At 37.3% G+C, this 16,824-nt stretch overlaps 1 protein-coding gene across 1 annotated transcript in view; it reads left to right on the forward strand.

Annotated features, from left to right (window-relative positions):
• Positions 1 to 16,824, forward strand: part of tfpia (tissue factor pathway inhibitor a) — a 36,991-nt gene that overhangs the window by 19,036 nt on the left and 1,131 nt on the right. Inside the window, exons 2-6 of the mRNA XM_035676388.1 lie at positions 2,127 to 2,327; positions 11,346 to 11,522; positions 12,406 to 12,483; positions 13,724 to 13,783; positions 16,602 to 16,775. Of these exons, the coding sequence (XP_035532281.1) occupies positions 2,127 to 2,327; positions 11,346 to 11,522; positions 12,406 to 12,483; positions 13,724 to 13,783; positions 16,602 to 16,775 (690 nt within the window). The remainder of the gene's footprint in view (positions 1 to 2,126; positions 2,328 to 11,345; positions 11,523 to 12,405; positions 12,484 to 13,723; positions 13,784 to 16,601; positions 16,776 to 16,824) is intronic.

The following is a 16,824-nucleotide window of genomic DNA, read 5'->3' on the forward strand; positions in this document are numbered from 1 at the left end:
CAGAGACGACAAGAACGTAAATAAAAAATACCACAAGTCTCTGTAGGGGAGCCCCACTGCCCTTACCCCACCTCCCACATGTAATAGCAATACCACAGGTCGGCGGAAGGAAGGAAATTGGTAGTATTTGATCGGTGTCCCCAATCTCTGGTTATAAGTTAGAATTGGAAGAGTGAAGGAAGAAGACAGGTCGTAGTGGTGAGCTGTTGCCCTCATTACCTCGCCTGGCAGAGGGACTGTTTGTTGACTGTTGTGCTGATAGGACAGGGCAGGGTGGTTCCCATTAGAGGATGTCCTTTGATAGAACTTTGTACCTTACAAGAAAGAGAATTTAATATTTGTTTTCCAAGCTTTTATTTACACCGGGAAAAAATAGAATTGGATGATGATTAAACTATGAACTAAATGATAAAAAAAACAACAACAACATATTTTATCTACAGCTAAGCTCTATAAAGCTGTACTAGAGGCACAGAGGTGCTTTGACAATGTTAAGAAGGTATTTTTACCATGTTCATCTTAGTTTAGTGTGTTATGCATACTCACATTACACACACTAGCACCTAAACCCATAAATCGTCCAGGCCATTAATATTTTACTGCAGATATATCAGTATATGTAGATGTATTCCAGCTGATAAGCAACAACAAATCGCAGTAAATATATGATCAATTAGATTTGAACTAGATAGGTTTTAACTGTAAAATGTTACACTCAGTGTTTTGCTTGGTCACAATTACATGAATATTTAATGGATTTTCTAAAAACCAAAGCCAAATATTGATCCACGATTGGGCAAGCTATACAAAGTACAGCTAAGGCTCATGGAAATGTCAGTAATTGCATAGTATTTTCTCAAAACCAGTGTACTGGAAAGATTTAAGTTTTGACCTGATGGTAGATGAAAAGTCAGAGGATAACCAACATTATTACAGTTCATTTTGTGGGAGACATAAATGCTTGTACCACATTTTATGGCAATCAATCTAATAGTTGTTGAGATATTTCCGTCTGAACTAAAGTAATGGGCCGACTACATAACACTAAGGTTATTGAATATCAACAAGTGCAACGCAGAAAGATATTTTTAAACACTGTCACTCAAGCATTGTCTATCTGCAAATCCCTTTGGACAGAGATCCCTCTTTTCTCAGTGGGGTTTGAAGTAAGTGCACATCTACAGTCGGGCATAACAGAGACCTGACCTAAAAACAGCAGGGATGAGGACAGAGAAAGCCATTTCCCAGCAGCACACTGAGATAGTGATTTAACATTTGCAACAGTGGTTAGTAGAGCTCAAAGGGTTTCATGTCACCTATTTCCTGTTTCTGACAAAGCCAGCTTTTATGAATGATGATGATGATGGCAGTATGTCTTTGCAGAGCAAATGTTTTGTCCACAACTGGATCTGATCTTGACAATTATGAATAATGGGACCTCTATCTTTGTCCAGCAGAATATTCACTATGCATGCATTGATTGAAAATGCTCTCCACGGCGAGGCACATTATTTAAAACACACTCTGATCATACAGTCTCTCAATCTGGGCAGTATGCATGCTTGATCTGCCGCAGTGCAAACTATCGCTGTGTGCTGCATTCTGTGAAATCTCTGCTGCTTTCACTCATCCTCCTCCTGCCAGCTGCCACCTGCCTGAATCTGCTTTTGTGTACAGGGTAGATTTAGGTGCTCCCTGATGGTTATACTCACTGCAAGTACAAAAAACACACCTGTAGGCTTGTTGAATTTTAAGTAATTTTAGAAACATAAAAAAAAATTGTATTTGAGGTGCTTTCCTGACTGTACAATATTGCTGTTTTTAATTATTCTGTCTAAATGTTCAGTCACGTCACACAGCTCACCATGCTTTCCTGCTAACAAATCCTTTTCTCTGCAACAGAGTATCCAAAAACAGTAAGCTGTCAAGCCATACACTGAAGTCTTTTAGAAATTATACTGGCATGCAACTTCACCTTATCTCAAAGCCCGGGGTTAGAGTTTGATGCTGTGACCTAATTTCTTTCCACTACTCAAACACACACACACACACACACACAAAATGCTTTTCTCAGAGTGCCAGAAAAGCAGAGTATTAAAAGTTGTCTTTCTACCCCACCTCAACAGATGGAGCGCAACAGGAGCTCTTGATCTTCAATGAGTTGTGTGCCCTGAAGAACGAGCAAGGGCCATGCAAGGCCATTAAGGACCGATTCTTCTTCAATGTCGACACAGGACGCTGTGAGCTATTTGAATTTGGAGGCTGTGGTGGAAATGCCAACAATTTCGAGACCTTAGAAGCTTGTGAAGAAATGTGTGTTGTCTCAGGTGAGTCTGACCCTTTGGCTGACACTTACAAGATTCTCCTTGAGACTCGGAGAACATATTGCTCTCCATTTGAAGTGACACCCCAATGTCATTGATATAAAGGGATAGAAAATGATTAGTTTTCATAATAGTACATATTGAAATAATGTATTGTAGCTCTGCATTGTTATGTTGTTGTTAGCAAATGATCAGTTTTGTTTTCAAGGACTGTTGTTCCTCATTAGACTTTATTGCCACCTTGGGCATAAAATCCTATTACAGAGTCATTTTGTTGGTATGCGGCTAAAATGGAAGATTGCCAGCACATTAATTCTGAAGAGTTTTCCTGGAGGCATCTGGTTAATGAAAAATATGGGCACTTTTAAGAGAGACAGTCGGTGTTGTATTATTCATAGGTCACACGTTCTAAATTGATGATTAATTGAAGTTTAATTAATTGATGATAACTAATAACAGAGTCTTCAAACTGTTGGATTTCCTGATTCTCATGTCTCAGTCTGAAAATTAACTTTAAGTATTTTTAAACACAACACGATAATGTATAATTTGAAATTCTTAATGAAACAAAACACCTCATAAGAGATGCTGGATGTGTGCAGCCTTGAGGAAACTTATCTGATAACCATCAATAAGGTGAAAGAGGCAAGGACCTCTGACAAAGAGGCTGACCTCGTACTTAAAGGTGGAAAAGTTCCTATACTAAGGCCAACCGCTGCCACTATGTGTCCATCAACAGCATTTGTTCAGTCGAATGTCAATAATATGCTCACCTCACTCACTGTAGGTGAAGAATTTGCTAAGCTTTACCTCTCTTAGTTCCTGTTGCTATTCACGTCAAGCTTTGAATTCTAGTGTGACACACACGCCATTTCCAATTATATTGTTGGCAGATTTGACAGTTGAAATTTTAGGTGTTTTTTGTTAACAGTGGATCCTTGAATTCAGTGAGAAGTAGACTAAAGCAGGTTTGACATGTTTATTCTGCAACTGTTGATTTCACAGGTTGAAATGTCACTTGTTGTTGGCAGCTTTCGTCAGCTGCAGCTACTCTGCTAATTAATGCTAATTCCATGAGTTGGATGGAGTCTTCAGCTGACATATTTTTCCCCCACATTTCCAGCTGACTTGTTTGAAAAAGAGTATTTGGCAGACGGTTCTTTGGCATGTATTTGATGGCTACGCACGTGGTATCATGCTCAGTCAGCACTGTGTAATGATGCGAATAAGACTGTAGTTACAGTTAGCAGATCACAGGTTTAAAGTCAGCAATCCTTGGAAATAAAGGTGCAGCATAGTTATCAGAGGGTATGGCTAATTAGTGGCTAGTAGACCCATTGGGTGCAACAGCAAAACACACAAATACTAGATTTTTACTACCAATATTTAAAATTGCATGTCTCATTTTTGCAATCAAGATGTTATACAAGAGAAAGTTTTGTTGACTAACCATTGAGTTTCACAAATGTATATTGGGTAAAGTTATCCCAATTCAGAGAAACGCAGGACAAAGCCATTACCATAAATTCTGCTATAGTAAGAGGCCATTACTAGCTTCTACACAGTGGATGTTTCAGTCCTGGGGTTACATGTTGCCTGTATCCCCACAAAATACTTGTTACATCATACTATCTCTTTGAATTACGTTTAGACAAGGTTCAATTGCATTGAACAACTATTTAATTCCCAAAATGTGAATGCACTGTAGAAAGTATAGGACAGGACGCCCATGTACTGAAGTTTTAAACCTTTTAAACATGTGTTCACCTTAGAAAAGGGAAGTAATCCCTTCATTATTGGCAATATAACATTTAGATTAACATTAGATTTAGATTATAAGATTAGATACAAGTTATAATTGGAAAATAATTACATTAATCAAGCATATAAACAAAGCAATAAATGTCACCCAAGGAGGATAAAGTACACATCACACAGTACACATACTTAACATAACTAAATCTGTAGTGTGTGCATCTATTCTGTGTGTTTATCAGTATATATCTGCGTCTCTGAGTCTGTGTTTACTGTTTGTATGCAGGGAAGGGTGTGCATTCAACTAAGACTTGCTTCCTGATTGTGGGTTGTTTTTATAGTTCAATTAGAGTGAAATGAAAAATGTAGCTAAAAATACTTCCCCCCACTGGATTCTGAATGGATGGGGAGAAGAGCTATGGCAGTGTTCCCAGGTAAGTGTTGAGTTCAAAATAATGCAGATGAAAACATCCGGATATTTATAACAGGGATTCAGTTTATTTTCTCTCACAGAACCCTGAAACATTGTGGGTGATATACCACGCATATATTGGATTGCATTTGGAAGATGAATATATCGGTTACTAATAAATTGGTCATTTGTAAGCATTTTTTTTTATTTGTTACATCATTGATATTGTCATTAAGTGCTGATGTGAGTTACTTACTACAAGCTACTGGATCACACATTAAAATTTGGAAGGTTGTGAATGTGTGTGATTATGACAAAAAGTAAAAGTCGTAATGACAGAATGCATTCATTGATCTTTGTTGCATCTTCCTTAATCAATTGTTGCTAAGAGGATGCTTATGCTGTTACGTGTCACTCAACCCACTGCACTTAGCTGATGTTAAGTGGGATGTCAGTAATATAACTGCTGCTCTTGACAAGCAATCAAAGCTACAACAATTAGATCTTTCACCCCTGGTAGCTGAATATATTCACAGTAGGAGTTCTGTGCTGGTTGGTTCGAAAGCACTTCAGGTGAGTGGAACGGTGCTGAGACTTGTGTGTGTGAAAAACACCGTACATTCACGAAAGGAAACTGGAAGAATGGCAGATAAAGACATTTCTCTCTGGCATAACAGCTTTGTACAGTATGTCACTGTATCTGTCATCTACAGCAGAAGACCAATACATCTTTAATACTCAAGCTTGTCTGATCAACATGAAATATGCCTTTGCATTCATAGCAATAACACATATATCAAAGTATTTATATGACATGTTATTCTGTGGTGTGACAAAGTGCTTTCTCCCACTGGCTAAGAATAACCTTCAACTTCTTATTGCATGCCATGGAGTATATTATGCAGACAGACAAGAGGATCATGAATGAATTTGCGTCGTGCAGGCACTGTCATATGCGGTATATGCCTCCATTTTATGTCCTTTTGTCGCTCTCCACACAAACATTTATCTTTCTAGCTTTGGCTGATCCACAGGTGATGTCAAATAAAATAGTTTGGAGACAAATGTGAAGGTGACATGAGCAAAGTGTGAGATGTTAAATCTGGTCTGTGTGTAGGGTCTTACTCATCAGTAGGAGTAAGCTATAACATGATGTACACATTTGTACCATGGCATTCAAAGGGCAGTGTCATGACTGTTTTTATTGGTTTAAAAAACGGCATGCTGCATTACAACTTGTGGTTGCTTTCATCTACACTGAGTCACACTTCCTTGTGTGTTGGGTGAGTCAAAACCCGAATGGAAAGAAATAAACCCAATTCTGCCCTAATTCTAAGCAGGTGTTATGTGCACTGTAGTGTGCTCACGCTGAAAAGGTGGCAACATTAAAGTTACTCTGTGGAGTTTTGCAACTTTTTGGATCTTCAGGTGACACAAAAATATTCTTCCCTACACAATAACTGGGAAAGCAGCAGTCGAAAATTGGTGTCACAAACATGCCAAAATCTGCTTTTTTTATGTTGTTAGCAACTATCATAAAAATGGTGCGCCATCTTTGAAAGCAGTATCCAATTCCATTAATCATCATTAGTTCACAGATGATACAGCTACAGAAAGCTCTTGGGGGGGAAAGGACACAAACAAACAAAACAACCTTTTGCTTTCTTTTTCTAACATTGAATTGGCAATGCCTTTCCGAAGTTGCATGTTATATCACTGACTGTGGGTGTAAAGTATAATGTATGTTAATTTATTGGATACCAACTGCAAACGCATTATACTACAAACATTAAGGTCGTAGTATATATAATGAGTATGGAATTGGAACACAGCTGTATTTTACAAACAACAGACATGAGCATGATCACTGCAAACAAATTAGTGAGAAAATGAAGAAGCCTTGAACTCCACTACAGTAAAATTAATGATTTTGTCTATAAAGTCTGATGCATCTGTAAATGTATTTAAAATAAAACTAAATTAACATCAGTATTACAATTTTAAATAACACCCATGTATATTTTTAGTATGACCCTACACTGAAGTATTTCCTGTTTGTTTTTATCTTTGCCTGTATAGTATGATGTTCAGTGTTTCTTTGTACGCAGTAAACACATAATTTCTTAACTCAATCACTGAAGTCCCACTAACAAGGTGGCAATGCTATACTTCCCCAAGAAAGATTTTTATTATTTATTATAACAGCTGGAGACATTTAAAAAAGGCCATCTCATTTCTAACTTACAGAGAGCAGATCTTAAGGGCTAACGCAGCAGGTTGCAGCTGTTATCATCAAATCAGTGACATTTTGATTCCCACAAAGAGTACATACAAAATCATCTAGTTTATAACACTCAAGATTTTGATATTCCTATCAGGTAGTTGTAGCTTCTCTGATACCAATATTTCTTACATGTGATGAAACAGTCACATAGAGCTTAACAAGAATGTTCTTGTAAAGGTCACAATCCAATGTGAGGAACATTCTGGCTTACTGTCTGGAATGTTATTTTCTTTTATCTCTGAGCCCGGCAAAGGCTTTTTCTCCCCAGTCCTGACGTTTTACTGAAACCCCAATGAGTCATAACCATTGTGTCCCAAACTCTTCCTTTGGTCTGATGTCCCTTTTACAGCTCTGCTTGAAGAGGTCAGAAACACAAACACAGTGTTTCTCTGTGACAGTTGAACTTTTTTGTCCTTAGCTCAGGGCTTGTGCTCAGTCTGTGAGCACAGGCGTCGTTAAAAAAAACAAGAAGGAAAAAGAGGCGGAAAAGCAAACAGCACTAATAATGTGATGTTGCTGGAGATGGCAGAACTGGGTAGATTGTTAAGGAAATTTGGACTGGAAAAATGTGAGCTGACTTTGTAGAACTGGAAGAATTAGTTGGTTAATTCACAGAAAATTAACAACAGCTACTTTGATCATTTGTTTTTGAAGATTTTTCTTTTGTTTTTTTTGCAAAAACACCAGACAAACCCTGTAATTCCAGCTCATAGATTGTGAGATTTTTTTTTTTCATTGGGTAATGTATAATAATACATTACCCATAATAATAGCTTCGATCCCTCCAGATTTATTACAATAACATCATAACAAAGTGGTCAGCAATATAATAGTCCTATTTATGGAATATGGATAGGCAGATAGTACTGCTGAGGTCAGTGTATGTATTAACTGGATTACATCTGTCTCCATCCAGTGGCAACTGCTATTTTTATGCCAGAGTTCATTTGTGTTTTAGCTTGAATTTGTATTTCATTCGATCAGTTGGCCTGGCCAAGATGTTGTCAGCACTTTTAGAGACAGAACAACAACAACCTTTCAAAATATGCTGAAGAAAACTGAAGGAAGGAAATATGCAGTGAGAAATAAATTGTAAAAGTGAAGAGATAAGGCAGGGGTGGGGTGATGCAACGCTGCTGTAAACATTGTTAGTTTTCAATAGATTCATTGTAGATTGTCCTAAAAGCTCATCTTTCTGGGTATCACACTCAAAGAGACAATTATAAAAATATGTTTCTTCATATATAAACAAGGCTCCCCCTCACAATCATCCCAGCCGGTCTTAAATGTTGAAGTCTGTTTTGCTGAAATATTAAGGTTCTCTTTGGAGAGCAGCCAAAACTCTCTGAAACAACGGACCGTATGATTCACGCCCAGCGCTTGAAAAAAGAGCTGACCGATAATTCTCCTCAAAACACAAATCACCTCTTCCACCTTCACTGCTTTGATAGAGAATTGTGTTTCTGAATTATTCATTACTGCATTGCTCCAGAGAGTGTACTAGACTACCCTTTGACACATCTCTTTGCCCATGCTTTTAAGTCAAAGTCACCTTATAAAATGTATTTAGATGTTGCCATGATAGCCTCTTAATCATGTTCACCCTTCAGTAGAGTGTGGTCATACAAAGACATAACAGATAAACCAAATAAAATGGAGACATCCTTTGGCAGCCAGATTAAAAAGGCTCCCATCTGTTTGGACACATTTGGTTTAGACAGGTAAGAAGTCAAATGTCTCAACAGAATTCTAATTTAGCTTCTAACAAGTGTGATTGATTTTGTATTCTGTGCTTGTTGGGCCATAAATCACTCTGTCTGGTCAGCTAATTGTCACTGTCTAGTTTGTAAACCCATGATGGATGCATGTCTTATAGGAACTAGTAGTTTGGCGTTTTGGGAAGGGTGCTTTTCACTTTCTTGTCTCCACTATTTCACAATATGTACAGAGCCAGACTAGTTGTTTGCAGTCTTTGTGCTAAGCTAAGCAGCTACTGGCTAAAGCTAGTCTACAGACGTGAGAGTGGTATTGGTTCACTCGTGAAACTCTCAGCGAGAAAGCAAATAAACAGATTTCCCAAAATGTTGAACTGGTTGCTTTTTTAAATTAGAGAGCTAGTTAGTTACTAAAACCAAAAATCAGCTGTTTACTCGGGTTTATTGAGTTAACTGCTGTAAACAAATCACCCTTTACAGACTGTTATGTACAAATATTACTTTTTACTTAGTTTTGTACATTAGGTGATCGAGCCAGCTGTAGATTTGTGATGTGAAGAAAGCAAGAGCAGCAATATGCACTTTAAAGTGGAATAAAGTATCAGGCCTTTATTAATATAGTGTATATTAATGAACACATTGGTAAACCTTGCTTGAGATGATTTTGTTTTAAATAATTCTATTGAGGTACACGTATAAAGGCAGACTATGTAATGTAAATGGGAAATAGATATTATAACATTATGACCATCTGTTGTGAAGAACAATAAACTGAACAATGTGAACAATGCAGTCTTGCCGTCCTCTCAGACTGATATGTTCAACAGATTTCTAATTAGGATTGCATTTTGTAGCCTTATTGTCAATATAGAGCAATGTATTCATATTTTAACTTCTTCTTCTTTTAATTTCTAAAAACTTAAAATTCATCTTTGCCCTTTAACTACCCTAGCTACAAGAGGTAACTTTATGGTTGTTAAAATCGAAATATTAAACTCCACACTTTGCAGGCTGCAACAGTACATGAACTGAAAACATCCGATACTGTTCTTTATTTTAGATACATCTCGCCAAAATACAGCCTGGCATATTTTGTAGTTTTAGAAACTTTGTGATCTCGACTAGAATTTAAAATAAAATTTTGGGTTGTGATCAAAGTCTGGGTTCATAGCATGAGTCTGTATACTGACTAATACAGTGGTTCAGTGAGGTAAGAAGAGGTTTACTTATTTATTTCACTCACTCAATAATCTTTGGACTACACATTTACAGAGTAAAATGCCTGATCATGGTTATTTTAAATGTGAAGATGCCTTATTTATGAAGAGAATGTGTTACCCTCCAGCATAACATTATAAAACTTTCCATATAACAGACATTTAAATAATTGTATACGTGTCTGGAGATGAAACTGTGATATTGTTGATACATAAATCATTATCCATCTGTGTGGTGGACCGTTCAGCCCAGTACAATTGCCATGATCGAACTCTGCTGTTGAGGAATGTTGATCAGTGAGTCATGGCCATGGTTTCGTGATGGCTTATTCAAATAAACAGCAGGGTTCTTGACAACCCCCCACAACTCTGCTGTCTTCGCTTGTGAGTGCTCCACACAGCAGACAGTTATAACATTTAAGGTTCCAGATGTCAGATTAAAGAGAATCTGAATGCAGTTTGTTTGACAGAAGTGTGAAAAATCTCTTAACTTTAGAATTTCCCTTGCAAATGCATAATGGTTGGATTGCCAAATAATAAGAACTGTGATCAAGGAAAGGCACACGGACAGGAAAGAAAAATGTACTATTACAACAACCTCACATCAACTTTATGCACAATTTAGATTAACATCAAACTGTAGCTTAGAGCTGTAATGCCCTGATGCCAATACTCCAAGACCTGGGGGGTGATAATATATGCAACGAGTGCTGAGAAATATAAGAAACATGGAAAGTGAGAGCTGAGGTAAGAGATAGAAAAGATATGACAGAGACGTGGCAGAGGAGGCGATGTGGTTCACTGGGGACACGGGAACATAAGGACGTTCTTGCGGGAAGTGTTGACTCTTCAGCTTGCAGAGGAAGATTTGGAGAGAATCTGAAACCTGACTGGAGTGGAAATGTCACTGTACTGCTGAGGAGATAGGAAGTGGGCTAGCAGTGACCATGGCCTGCAGTCCATTTACTGGACTTTATCCTGGAGGCTTTGAATATCTTCTCTCCCTGTGTCTTTGTTATTGTGGCCCTACCTTGGTCTTCACTTGCTGGAGTTTTCTTTTCAAGACATGTTTAATTGGACTGTATTGGACTCAGTGTTCTTTCACTGCTCAAAGCCTTGCATCATACATACTGTATATAAGCAAAAAAACATCACTGTCTTTGTTTGAGATATTTCATACTTTAAAAAGCAATTTACCAATCACAGCGAAACTGAGAGGAAACTCAATCGAGGCAGTGAAGTACGTCATGTGTTTTCGCTTCTGTTGTGCTTTCAATTTACTCTCTTACAGAAAGTCAATCAGAATCAGTAGAGCTTCATGTTCAGAATAAAAATGACAGAAACTAAAAAATAAACAATTAATTTGGTTACAACTTTTTTTTTTTTCAGTAACTCAAAAGAGAAAAATGTTAGATTTCAGACCAAAACTCAATATGTAAAAAGCAATGTACACAAGATAACTGAAATGTATCTTTTTGCACTTCCCTCCAGAGAGGTCAGAGTGTAGCTGTGCAGCACCCCTGGATCAGTTTTGGGGATCAGTGCCTGCTATAGAAATTGTGTATAATATTGAATAAAAGTGCTGTAATGGAGTCTTTTCTTAGTTTCTTACAATTGTTCTCACTCTCCTTTTCCTAGAGGACAAGAACCCGTGTCATTTGGACGAAGCTCCTGGCCCCTGTCGGGGGCTCGTGACCCGTTACTTCTTTGACAGCAGGACTCAGCAGTGCAAGCATTTCTTTTATGGTGGCTGCTTTGGCAATGCCAACAATTTCAGGAGCATGGCACTGTGCCAGGCGAAATGTCAGAACCCAGGTAGGCCAAGTTGAACTTTTGTCCTTTTACAGTAAAGACTGACACCCAAGTTGTCCAGACAGCAGCATTGTGACTTTCTTTTGAAAGCCCCACTAAGCCTGGCTGTGAATGCTCCAAAGATGCAGTCATTTGGTGGAAAATGGACTGTATCTTAAAAAAAAGAGCTGCCAAATCCCCAAGCCATGTGTAGATGTCTGAACTGAGATCTGTAACTGTTGTCCATGCCATTACCCTGTCATTGTAAGCTTTTTAAATTTGGCCAAACTAAAAATTATTACTTTTCCCGCCTTTACCTCAAAGCAGTGTGTAAGGTTTAATTTATAGACTTATTTATATAGAGGGCTGTACACAGTTGAGGCACAGCTGATCGCAGTTGCTGCTCAACAAATGGAAACTCATTTCAGAGTGGTGACATAATCAAAATAGTTCTACCTCAGAAAATTAACTTTCTGATGAATTTTAGCTGACCATGAAATCACATTCCACCTTGATTTAGCATTTAAATTGTTTTTAAGTGACCAAAGCACACTCAATTATGCTAGACTTAGGCACGACTTAGAAGCCATTTAGATATTGAAATTGTCAAAGAAAATAACGAGTAAGTCGCTCAACTGTGACCAATTCTGCCCACAGCCTATGTTGTACTGAAAATCAATTGAAAAAGCTTTTTTTCCTGGATAACAATTTCAGATAGATTACTCTGTCTGGTTTAATTAGTAGATGATATCTGTTTGCAGACCAACAGCCTTTCTAGTCTGATACTAATGAAATTAAATGTACATTAATTATGATTGATCACTGGGGTTTAATGAGACCTGTTCTAAATTTAGGTGTCTCCATGGCTGCTCTCATGTTACTTTTTTTATTAATTTTTTTAATATAGTAAAACCCACTAAGGAACCAGAAGTCCAAGCACAGTCTGCTAGAGAATCCAGTGTTGTGCAGCCCACCATACTAACTGGTAAGCTTGAATGCACACCACACTATACTTCAAGTATAATGGGTTAATGTGTAAAGACACTTGACAAGACAGTGTATTCAAATAAATCACTCAAACACAGAATACATTACGTATTCAGTTTTGCAATTGTGTGTAACTCAGGTTAGTCAGGACAATTTTAGTCAACGAAAACTTTTCTTTCCAACTGCAGTAAGTTATATTTGGCGGTATCGCTCTGTCCTGGGATCCCTGTGCCCTTCCATGTGCATAGGTGGAACGCCTAAGGCAAGGAGAGAACACCTCCCTGCTCTTTCATGTGCATACATAGAAAGCCTAAGGCAGGGAGAGCAAAGACCCCCTTGTAGGGTGCAGGACAGAGCAGGCATCAATGACAGCAGAAATTACGCTGATTAACTCAGACGCAGCATAGAAAGGAGGAGCTGAGTTTAAGGCAGGTTGCAAAGGAAGCAGTAAGAGTAAGCAGCTCAAATAAGGAGCGCTGTATGAGGGGGGATACATAGAGGGGAATCAGCTGATGTGGGCTGGCTTTGACATCTGAGCTGATGTAGCTGGGATGTCTGAACTAGCTATGCTCAATGTTTAAATTATGTGTTTACATGTAAAATGTGCAATCCTCCTCCTCCTCAAAAAAAATACTCTTTAAATAAAGGGTTAAACATTTTGGAAAATATACTTTCACTTTCACTTGCTTTCTGAGAGGGGACTCTCATGTCTGTCTGTTAAGTATGGAGATAGAGCCAGGTGGCAATTAGCGTAGCCAATAGTACTAATAGTTACATCACAAAACTTTAACCACAAATTGTCTTTTTCACATCTCTGTTTGTGTATGGCTCAAATAAACAAGACACATCATGTTGCTTAGTAAGCCTTGTAGGTGCTGGTAGTAAGAGTTTTGAACCAGGTTTAGCTAAGAGCTCCCATTCTATACTTAACACCAGTGTTGGGCTAGTTACCCTAAAAATGTAATTTATTACTCATTACTCATTTATTCAAAAGTAGTATTTTTTTTGGGAGGTGGTAACTGTAATATTATTGTTGAAATGTATTAGTAATTAGTTACACTACTAGTTACTGGAAAAAGTAATTAATATGACTGTAATATTATTACTATTTTGAATAACTACACACAGATATGAGAGTGGTAGGGGTCTCCTTTCATTTCACTCTGAGAAAGAAAACAATTAAGTGTATTTGCCTCTTGAAAATGACTAATCCCTTGATGTATGTGTTTGTTTCTCAGGGGAAATGACTGTCAGTGAAGCTCGGGTGCAAATGAATGACACTAATCGAGCATCGAAAGGTAAGAAAATACGAATTAAAGTGTGTTCAGAAAGAGCTGTGGCATGATTGCATTTAACGTCAATGGAAAGACGCAAGTGGGCGAGAATAAACCCATATTTTCCAGGTGCAAAATAAGGTGAAAACATCTCTGCGTGAGTTGAAAAATGTTTCAACTGTAGAACAAAATTATGTAACTTGCCTGAGGGCTTTACGAATGTAGCATCACTTTATAAATGTACAGAAACAAAAGGAAAAGAGAGCAGGAGAGACTGGAGAAAAATAACAGAAAACTGAAGTCCTGATATCAGTTAGAGGCCGAGCTGCTACACCGACCACACGCACGGTCAGTGCGTATGTTAATTTCTAAGTTAACATCTGTACAGTTGGTACACTGGCTGCTTGGGGAAATAAAACATGGACTACGCAAACGGTCCTGCATTATGATGTGAGAAAGAAATTTGCCTTGCTTTCCATCTAAACTTTTTTAGTCTAAGTAACAACATCAAATATTAATACGGCAGCTTATTAGGGCCATTCCAAAGAATAGGCTATATTACAGAGCCGAAGAGGGGATAATATTCCCAAAAAATGTTGTTCATTTTCTAGAGAAAAAATTATCTAAGAATAAAGTAAAACACAAATTTTTGTTCTCGTAAATTTTTGTATTTTTCTCATAAATTTACAACTTAAATCTTAGAAATTTTGAGATTTCTCAGAATATTGCACCCCACTTTGGTTAATTACAGTTTTTAATTAGCCACAGTGACACTAATCTTCCTTATCTTAATAAGTCAGGAAAAATAAACTGAGACTAATATTAGATTTACTTCCAAGATGAGAAAAAATCTCATAAATGGAGACAGCAAGGCACAAAGCCAGAAGAAGTTAATTCATTGCAGACATCACAGAGCACCAGACATTTGGGATAGATTAACTGTTGTAAGGCATAATTAAATCAATCACCCTGTCCTCAGAGTGGCAACTACTCAGTGCTGAATTCCGAATTCTGCCTAAACCTCATGGCAAGCAAAGCCAGTTCATTTATTAAACCAGTGTATGCTGCCAATAACTTAACTGTAATAAAATAAAATAAAATGCCAAGGTGCAGTGATGCATAGATGGTAGACAGCTCGCAAAATTGCTTCTGTTGTGCAAGGCAAAGGCCAGAAACAGAGAGCATCAGTGTCTCCTTCCCACAGCCCATTTGTCACATATTTCCACTAATTTTTTGTGTATTAGGAGTGAGGGAGCATATATCATGGTTGTCGTATTCCAAGGCTCCTTTGTGCCGCAGCAGGAGACCACAGGCAGAACCTGGCCTGCTTCCCTCAACTCTTTCAAAGAGTTATAATTTTAAGAATTCAATTTCACTCTTGTCAGAAAATATAGAGAGGGAAAGATTCAGGATGAGTTAGCCTCAATGGTCCTGCCTCCATCTCTAGTATGTGACAAAAATATCTTTCACAATTCTGGTATGAAAGTAAAACAATTAATTATTTAGATCTTAAATTATGCAGCTTTAGAGGCTAATATTTGGTAAAGATGTATGTCAGTAATAGAAATGTTGCTTTTAATTTCTAGATTAAAATGGAGCATTTAAAAAGTCCCAAAAGCTGGAAAATGAGCATTACAGAATTGCCATACATCTCGATTATGGTGTAATTCTACCAAGCTTATGTTTGTGTTGAAACCAAAGACTGACATCTTGTGGTTATACGATGATGTACACTTTTAGTATGAGTCGGAGAAAGCGTTAATGTGGACCCATGTGTCTAAATAGAGGAACATACTAATACTAAACTAAGGCAGCTCTGGGTTTGGGCTTCAAAAACATACCAGAGTCTCTCTATTATGGAGTTTTGTGTTTGCTGAAGTGAATTCTAAATGGTTTTGCAGTGTAAATCCCAAACATTTTTAACTTATTCGTGCAGTTTGACAAAAAGTTATCATAATATATTGTTAATATGGCCAGAATTGAGAATCTATCTATCTATCTATCTATCTTCTATCTATCTACTCTATCTAATCTAATCTAATCTATCTATCTATCTATCTATCTATCATCATATTATGTTTACACCAGATTATGTTTGAGATATGATATAAAATGTTTGGATATGTAAGATATTATATTGTAGTGTTTTTTTGGTGTGTTATTTAATAAATCTTAAACTGAAGAGCAAAGGGGATTTCTTTTTAGTTTATAGATGTTATCATATCTTTAAAGTCATAATGTCTGATGCTTTGTAACTATTGTATAAAATCCATATTAACACTGTCAATATTTATTGACAACTTTGTCGCAATTAATTCATTCCTTAAGTGCACTAATTGTTGTAGTTGACCCCAACAAATGAAGTAATAATGAGGTAAATATTGATCTTTGTAATCATAGTACTTATCAATAAAAATAATGTCCTTCAGTTGTGGTAAAAACCCTTATGATTGCCAAAAAGCTTTCCTACAACCCGTCTGCAGCTGTGTTTCTCACCATGAAGAAAACTACAGAGTAAATCAAAGAGGATAGCTTACACAGCCCTGTGGGAGGCCATGATAACAACTTCCACTTTTTCAAATCTTAAGAATCTTTAAGTCTAAGAGCCTGCAGCTATGGTAAAAATCCATTAATGTGTGAGGACATGAACCCACGTGGAGATAAAAGCTAAGAGGATGTTTGTGAAAGGCAAACAAGCATGCTCCACCCTCTATGATCTTTTAAAGGATGATAAGATAATACAGAATTTTAGAAATCATTTTATGTCCCAACTTATAAGGAAACACTAATTGATAATGATAATAACTGTTGACATTTTTTTGGCTGTTGCTGTGATTTACAGAGATGTGCTTCAGGCCTGTGGACAGAGGAACATGTCACGATGAGGTGAAGAGGTTTGCATACGACCCCAAGTCCAGGAGATGCCAGATGTTTTCTTACAGTGGTTGTGGAGGAAACGAGAACAACTTCAAATACAGGAAAGACTGTATTATCAAGTGCACCAGAAAGAGAAGGGGTATGACTAAGTTAAGAGATCATTATTTCCATCATAGGAATGAAAAAAA

Source organism: Morone saxatilis, unplaced genomic scaffold, assembly GCF_004916995.1.
Source record: "Morone saxatilis isolate NCDOM2014 unplaced genomic scaffold, NCSU_SB_2.0 Contig5, whole genome shotgun sequence".
NCBI lineage: Eukaryota > Metazoa > Chordata > Actinopteri > Moronidae > Morone > Morone saxatilis.